This window comes from Salvelinus fontinalis, chromosome 6 (assembly GCF_029448725.1).
Source record: "Salvelinus fontinalis isolate EN_2023a chromosome 6, ASM2944872v1, whole genome shotgun sequence".
In the NCBI taxonomy this organism is placed as follows: Eukaryota; Metazoa; Chordata; class Actinopteri; order Salmoniformes; family Salmonidae; genus Salvelinus; species Salvelinus fontinalis.
The window spans coordinates 1,315,076-1,323,718 of record NC_074670.1 but is presented as its reverse complement, the minus strand read 5'-3'; the positions used below and the strand labels follow the sequence as shown (position 1 = coordinate 1,323,718).

Sequence of the window (8,643 nt, the reverse complement as noted above, 5' to 3'; positions counted from 1 at the left end):
CAATGTGGAGGGCTATATACAGGGGGTTACCAGTACAGAGTCAATGTGGAGGGCTATATACAGGGGGTATTGGTACAGAGTCAATGTGGAGGCTATATACAGGGGGTACCGGTACAGAGTCAATGTGGAGGCTATATACAGGGTGTTACGGTACAGAGTCAATGTGGAGGCTATATACAGGGTGTACGGTACAGAGTTAATGTGGAGGCTATATACAGGGTGTACCGGTACAGAGTCAATGTGGAGGCTATATACAGGGTGTTACGGTACAGAGTCAATGTGGAGGCTATATCAGGGTGTACCGGTACAGAGTCAATGTGGAGGCTATATACAGGGGTACCGGTACAGAGTCAATGTGGAGGCTATATACAGGGGGTACCGGTACAGAGTCAATGTGGAGGCTATATACAGGGGTACCGGTACAGAGTCAATGTGGAGGCTATATACAGGGGGTATTGGTACAGAGTCAATGTGCGGTGCCCACTGCTGCTGTTATATTATTTGTTACTTTTATTTTCTATTTATTACTTAACACTTATTTTTCTTAAAACTTCTTAATAAAGTATTGTTGGTTCAGGGCTTGTAAGTAAGCATTTCACTGTAAGGTAGGTTGTATTCGGCGCATGTGACAAATACAAGTTGATTTGAAATACAAGACTCTTGAAAATGGTTAATCCATTCCACACTGTACAGGTCATGCAGGTCCATGCCTGGGTTTGTTTGGGGCCTTTCTCTATGGCTGGACAGTTGAAACAGTGTTTATGCTACAGTGTTGTAGATCGTTCTGTATGTAACTAGCTACATCTGGCATGAGTGCTGCTGTAGTGAGTGCTGCTATAGTGAGTGCTGCTATAGTGAGTGCTGCTATAGTGAGCGCTGCTATAGTGAGCGCTGCTATAGTGAGTGCTGCTGTAGTGAGTGCTGCAGTAGTGAGTGCTGCAGTAGTGAGTGCTGCTGTAGTGAGTGCTGCTATAGTGAGTGCTGCTATTGTGAGTGCTGCTATTGTGAGTGCTGCTATAGTGAGTGCTGCTATAGTGAGTGCTGCTGTAGTGAGTGCTGCTGTAGTGAGTGCTGCTATAGTGAGTGCTGCTGTAGTGAGTGCTGCTGTAGTGAGTGCTGCTGTAGTGAGTGCTGCTGTAGTGAGTGCTGCTGTAGTGAGTGCTGCTATAGTGAGTGCTGCTGTAGTGAGTGCTGCTATAGTGAGTGCTGCTATAGTGAGTGCTGCTATAGTGAGTGCTGCTCTAGTGAGTGCTGCTATAGTGAGTGCTGCTATAGTGAGTGCTGCTGTAGAGAGTGCTGCTATAGTGAGTGCTGCTATAGTGAGTGCTGCTGTAGTGAGTGCTGCTATAGTGAGTGCTGCTGTAGTGAGTGCTGCTATAGTGAGTGCTGCTATAGTGAGTGCTGCTATAGTGAGTGCTGCTCTAGTGAGTGCTGCTGTAGTGAGTGCTGCTGTAGTGAGTGCTGCTATAGTGAGTGCTGCTATAGTGAGTGCTGCTATAGTGAGTGCTGCTATAGTGAGTGCTGCTATAGTGAGTGCTGCTATAGTGAGTGCTGCTATAGTGAGTGCTGCTATAGTGAGTGCTGCTATAGTGAGTGCTGCTATAGTGAGTGCTGCTGTAGTGAGTGCTGCTATAGTGAGTGCTGCTATAGTGAGTGCTGCTATAGTGAGTGCTGCTATAGTGAGTGCTGCTATAGTGAGTGCTGCTGTAGTGAGTGCTGCTCTAGTGAGTGCTGCTATAGTGAGTGCTGCTATAGTGAGTGCTGCTGTAGTGAGTGCTGCTGTAGTGAGTGCTGCTGTAGTGAGTGCTGCTATAGTGAGTGCTGCTATAGTGAGTGCTGCTATAGTGAGTGCTGCTGTAGTGAGTGCTGCTGTAGTGAGTGCTGCTATAGTGAGTGCTGCTGTAGTGAGTGCTGCTGTAGTGAGTGCTGCTGTAGTGAGTGCTGCTTAACACATGCTCAGGTACTGGTAGTCTGGACCACAACCGTCTCTCCCCCTCAGATTCAGCACCTAGACCCAGCCCTAGACCCAGCCCTAGACCCAGCACCTAGACCCAGCCCTAGACCCAGCACCTAGACCCAGCCCTAGACCCAGCCCTAGACCCAGCCCTAGACCCAGCACCTAGACCCAGCCCTAGACCCAGCCCTAGACCCAGCCCTAGACCCAGCCCTAGACCCAGCACCTAGACCCAGCCCTAGACCCAGCCCTAGACCCAGCACCTAGACCCAGCACCTAGACCCAGCCCCTAGACCCAGCCCCTAGACCCAGCACCTAGACCCAGCACCTAGACCCAGCCCCGAGACCCAGCCCACAGCCCTCAGCCCCCAGCCCCCAGCCCCCAGCCTCCAGCCCCCAGCCTCCAGCCCCCAGCCTCCAGCCTCCAGCCCCCAGCGCCCAGCCCCCAGCGCCCAGCCCCCAGCCTCCAGCCCCCAGCCCCCAGCCCCCAGCCTCCAGCCTCCAGCCTCCAGCCTCCAGCCTCCAGCCTCCAGCCTCCAGCCCCCAGCTCACCTCAGTGCTCATGGGCCCCAGCTTGTGGCCAATCGTATCCGGCTGCTCGGAGTGCATGGCGTAAACATACGGCCTGAAACAACACAGGTGGAAGGGGATCTTAGATTGGCCATGTGTACACTACACCACCCCCAGGGCTCAAATACAGGGCTAGGATATGGGAGCAAAGTTACTCAAAGTCAGAAGGAGATTGCTGCTAAGCATAGAGCGGCCATCTTGGATTTGGCCATGTGTACACTATACCACCCCCAGGGCTCAAATACAGGGCTAGGATATGGGAGCAAAGTTACAACTTACTTAAAGTCAGATGGAGATTGCTGCTAAGCATAGAGCGGCCATCTTGGATGCATGTAGAGGAAGGATTTCACTGCTGCTATATCAATGCAGCCTAAAGAAGAGAATTAAAGAAGCTGATTTACCTCTCTCCGTCTGGCAGGTGAAGCCATTGTAGCATGGTCAGGACTCTCCTCTCCAACGGGATGGAACTGGAAAGACACATCAGATGAGTTCATTATATGGAGGACAAAATGAAGTTCACAAAGAAATGTCTGGGGTGCTGTGTATCAATGTTTAATAGGCCTATATAGTCCTAGATTACACCAGATTAGAACCACTGAAGACATTATAACAGGCCTATATCGTCCTGGGGTACACCAGATTAGAACCACTGAAGACATTATAACAGGCCTATATAGTCCTGGGGTACACCAGATTAGAACCACTAAAGACATTATAACAGGCCTATATAGTCCTGGGGTACACCAGATTAGAACCACTAAAGACATTATAACAGGCCTATATAGTCCTGGGGTACACCAGATTAGAACCACTAAAGACATTATAACAGGCCTATATAGTCCTGGGGTACACCAGATTAGAACCACTAAAGACATTATAACAGGCCTATATAGTCCTGGGGTACACCAGATTAGAACCACTAAAGACATTATAACAGGCCTATATAGTCCTGGGGTACACCAGATTAGAACCACTGAAGACATTATAACAGGCCTATATAGTCCTGGGGTACACCAGATTAGAACCACTAAAGACATTATAACAGGCCTATATAGTCCTGGTGTACACCAGATTAGAACCACTAAAGACATTATAACAGGCCTATATAGTCCTGGGGTACACCAGATTAGAACCACTAAAGACATTATAACAGGCCTATATAGTCCTGGGGTACACCAGATTAGAACCACTAAAGACATTATAACAGGCCTATATAGTCCTGGGGTACACCAGATTAGAACCACTGAAGACATTATAACAGGCCTATATAGTCCTGGGGTACACCAGATTAGAACCACTGAAGACATTATAACAGGCCTATATAGTCCTGGGGTACATCACTCTCCTTCCGCCCTGGAAGCCTTTGAACCTCAAAGCCTCCTGTTCCTGTCTTGTAGAGCGGTGGGCCACCAGCAGACCTCCATCCTCCAGCCCACTAGGCACAGCTGCCAACCATCAACCCCAGGGTTTGCCTCTCTAACTGGGGCTTGACATGTGGGGGAGCTGGGCGGGGGGCCTGGGGGGTATGGAAGGGGGTGGGGCTTATCCCACTAAATCACTACAGGGGGGCTTCTCTTCTTCCCGACCCCTCTGGTGTTGGTTCAGACCTCCCTGGAGTTGGTCTTAACGGAGACCTCCACAAAGCTACAACTCCCCGTCATCTCCTCATTGGTTAAATAATACAGTCTTGTACTGTACTGTAAAGTGACCCCCCTCCTCCTCCTCCTCCCCCTCCTCCTCCTCCTCAGTGCCCTGGGCCTCCCTCAGGAAGTGCACCTTGAAATGCACTTTGTCACTGCTTTTGAAGGAGTCCCCCAGCTGGCCAAGGTCACATGCAGGCACCCCGCTTTATGTTAATAGGCCGATTTGAGTCAAATTGCTCTCAAAAACCGGTTAGGTCTGTACGCCTCCGAACTGAGGTCTGCCTCAAAGACCTCTCTGTGTCTTATGAATGTGTGATGCATCGTGGGGGGTTTTAGCAGCCTGCATGCGTTAGTTTAGCCAGAGTACAACTAAACAAGAACATGTAGTTTCCAGACATGTCCAACTGAAATCCACAACAGTGTGATGACAGTATAACAGCAGCACTTTGTTGGGTTTTGTCTGTGAGAGTAATGCTGAGACACAAGTGCTTTTCTAGGTCCATTTCCCTTTGCTCATTTAATTTCAGTTTCAATTTCAGTTTCAATATGATTCTTTTTTTTACATTAAATGCATTATGAAATAATGACATTACAAAAACAATTTAGCTTTTTAATGGAAAATTCCAAAGCCCAAAATAGTAAACATTACTTTTCCAAAACATTTAAATATTCCATTGTCTATGTCAGGTCTACATAGGGTAGACATCAATAAAAACTAATTAAATTACAATGAAATAATACAATATTTGTATATTACTTAGTATTTTTCATTCCTTAAAGTCATTATCTCATCTCTGCTAAGGCAGTAGCAACCAAGCAGACAGACCATCTAATGTTATCTCTCTCGGTGTGTTGTGTACATTCATCTCTCATGCGGTCTGTGTGTATCTAACCTAATGTAGCAAGCATAAAAGAGTATCCATCTCTGCCTGACCCAGAAAAAACAGGTGCAATGGATTATGGTCAATATAGTTAATTACCACGTTTCTGTGCTTAACTAGGTTGAATATTTGCTTCATAAAAACTACATCTCCCTTCAACCCAGCATCCCAGATAGTTCTTAATTTTTCTCATGAATGATTTTGATTTCTCCCGAGAGAAACAGCGCGTTGGGCTCACAAAGCAAATGTACTACATTGAATTCAAGTCATTGAATTGACGTTGATCAAATTAGTTGTTTAATAACGGAAAAAAATAACGAAATGTCAGTTAATCGCTAATCACTACTTGAGAATTCTGAGGAGAATATTGACAGGCTGTGAGGTGATAAAGTTTGTGGGACATAATATCTTTGCATTGAGAAGAGGGGAATATGATACAAATGGCCTTGAACAGACATTTTTCAGATGTGGTGTAGAGAGAGGGGGGGGGGAGCGAGAGAGAGTCAGAGACAGACAGACTTACACAGGCCAGAAGAAAGTTCCAGCTTTCACCCCCTGCTTCACTGCTGTAATCCAGATCTAGGACAAGAATAAAAGTGAATATAACCACAGTAAATTGTCTTTAAACTGTGATATTAGACAATATCCTTTATCATGTAATGGCATATAACACCTTCTTTAAGGACAATGGGAAAATCAATTTTCATCAACAAAGTCCTTCAAAAGCGTTTGCGACCTTAAACCACTACAGAACATTTGCAAGGCTGACGCCATTTCCAATCCAATGTCTCAACTTGAAATGGACAGTTATTACATTTAAACACTACTCACTAGTTTTACAACATTCATGCTCAAAGCCAAGTTAAACAGTTCCATGTGTGAGTGTGAGAGAGAGAGCGCGAGAGAGAGCGCGAGAGAGAGCGCGAGAGAGAGAGCGAGGAGAGAGAGGAGAGGCGCGAGAGAGAGGAGACGGCGATGAGAGAGAGAGAGAGAGACGGCGCGAGAGAGAGAGAGCGCTGGAGAGGAGAGAGAGAGGAGAGAGAGAGAAGAGAGAAAGAGAGAGAGAGAGAGAGAGAGAGAGAGAGAGAGAGGAGAGAGAGAGAGGAGAGAGAGAGAGAGAGAGAGAGAGAGAGAGGAGAGAGAGAGAGAGAGAGAGAGAGAGAGAGAGAGAGAGAGAGAGAGAGAGAGAGAGAGAGAGAGAGAGAAGAGGAGAGAGAGGAGAGAGAGAGAGAGAGGAGGAAGAGAGAGAGGAGAGAGAGAGAGAGAAGAGAGAGAGAGAGAGAGAGAGAGAGAGAGAGAGATGAGAAGAGAGAGAGAGAGAGAGAGAGAGAGAGAGAGAGAGAGAGAGAGAGAGTGAGACACAAACCTGGCCAGCTGTAAGTGAGGCCATTACTGTGCAAATAGAACACAGATGCAGGCCTTCTAGAATGGGAGGGAGGGGCTTCTAGAATGGGAGGGAGGGCTTCTAGAATGGGAGGGAGGGCGTCTAGAATGGGAGGGAGGGCGTCTAGAATGAGGGAGGTGAGAGGGCGTCTAGAATGGGAGGGAGGGCGCTAGAATGGGAGGGAGGGCTTCTAGAATGGGAGGGAGGGCTTCTAGAATGGGAGGAGGGCTTCTAGAATGGGAGGGAGGGCTTCTCTAGAATGGGAGGGAGGGGCTTCTAGAATGGGGAGGGAGGGGCTTCTAGAATGGGAGGGAGGGCTTCTAGAATGGGAAAGGGGGCTTCTAGAATGGGAGGGAGGGCTTCTAGAATGGGGAGGGAGGGCTTCTAGAATGGGAGGGAGGGCTTCTAGAATGGGAGGGGGGCTTCTAGAATGGGAGGGGGGCTTCTAGAATGGGAGGGGGGCTTCTAGAATGGGAGGGGGCTTCTAGAATGGGAGGGAGGGCTTCTAGAATGGGAGGGAGGGCTTCTAGAATGGGAGGGAGGGCTTCTAGAATGGAGGGAGGGGCTTCTAGAATGGGAGGAGGGGGGGCTTCTAGAATGGGAGGGGGGCTTCTAGAATGGGAGGGGGGCTTTAGAATGGGAGGGAGGGCTTCTAGAATGGGAAAGGGGGCTTCTAGAATGGGAGGGAGGGCTTCTAGAATGGGAGGGAGGGCTTCTAGAATGGGAGGGAGGGCTTCTAGAATGGGAGGAGGGGCTTCTAGAATGGGAGGGGGGCTTCTAGAATGGGAGGGGGGCTTCTAGAATGGGAGGGAGGTCTTCTAGAATGGGAGGGGGGCTTCTAGAATGGGAGGGGAGGTCTTCTAGAATGGGAGGGGGCTTCTAGAATGGGAGGGAGGGCTTCTAGAATGGGAGGGAGGGCTTCTAGAATGGGAGGGAGGGCTTCTAGAATGGAGGGGGGGCTTCTAGAATGGGAGGGGGGGCTTCTAGAATGGGAGGGGGGGCTTCTAGAATGGGAGGGAGGTCTTCTAGAATGGGAGGGGGCTTCTAGAATGGGAGGGAGGGCTTCTAGAATGGGAGGGAGGGCTTCTAGAATGGGAGGGAGGGCTTCTAGAATGGAGGGGGGGCTTCTAGAATGGGAGGGAGGGCTTCTAGAATGGGAGGGAGGGCTTCTAGAATGGGAGGGGCTTTTAGAATGGGAGGCTGTCTGTTGGAAAGCAGACTGAACCAGATTTTCCTCTAGGATTTTGCCTGTGCTTAGCTCTATTCCGTTTATTTTTATCCTAAAAAACTCCCTAATCCTTGCCGATGACAAGCATACCCATAAACATGATGCAACCACCACCATGCTTGAAAAGACGGAGGTTGGTACTCAGTAATGTGTTGTATTGAATTTGCCCCAAACATAACGCTTTGTATTCAGGATATAAAGTTAATTTCTTTGCCACATTTTTTTACTTTAGTATCTTATTGCAAACAGGATGCATGTTTTGGAATATTTGTATTCTATACAGGCATCCTTCTTTTCGCTCTGTCATTTAAGTTAGTTTTGTGGAGTAACTACAATGTTGTTGATCCATCCTCAGTTATCTCCTATAACAGCCATTAAACTCTGTAAGTGTTTTAAAGTCACCATTGGCCTCATGGTGAAATCCCTGAGTGGTTTCCTTCCTCTCCGGCAACTGAGTTAGACAGGACACCTGTATCTTTGTAGTGACTGGGTGTGTTGATACATCATCCAAAGTGTAATTAATAACTTCAGCTTGCTCAAAGGGATATTCAATGTCTGCTTTTTTATTTTTACCCATCTACCAATAGGTGCCCTTCTTTGCAAGGCATTGGAAAACCTCCCTGGTCTTTGTGGTTGAATCTGCTCGACTGAGGGACCTTACAGATAATTGTATTTGTGGGGTACAGAGATGAGGCAGTCATTCAAAAATCATGTTAAACACTATTATTGCACACAGAGTGAGTCCATGCAACTTATTATGTGACTTGTTAAGTAATTTATGCCATAACAAAGAGGTTCAATGCTTATTGACTCAAGACCTTTCAGCTTTTCATTTGTAATTCATTTGTAAAAACATAATTCCACTTTGACATTATGGGGTATTGTGTGGAAGGGCAGTGAAAAATAATCTAAATGTAATCCATTTTAAATTCAGGCTGTAACACAACAAAATGTGTAACAAGTGAAGGGGTGTGAATCCTTTC

The 8,643-nt window shown here is 47.5% G+C and overlaps 1 protein-coding gene across 1 annotated transcript in view; it reads right to left on the bottom strand.

Moving 5' to 3' along the window:
* Positions 1–8,643, bottom strand: part of LOC129856751 (ectonucleotide pyrophosphatase/phosphodiesterase family member 2-like) — a 44,690-nt gene that overhangs the window by 28,928 nt on the left and 7,119 nt on the right. The window contains exons 9-11 of the mRNA XM_055924473.1: positions 5,572–5,627; positions 2,926–2,991; positions 2,507–2,579 (exon numbers count right to left, since the gene is read on the bottom strand). Of these exons, the coding sequence (XP_055780448.1) occupies positions 2,507–2,579; positions 2,926–2,991; positions 5,572–5,627 (195 nt within the window). The remainder of the gene's footprint in view (positions 1–2,506; positions 2,580–2,925; positions 2,992–5,571; positions 5,628–8,643) is intronic.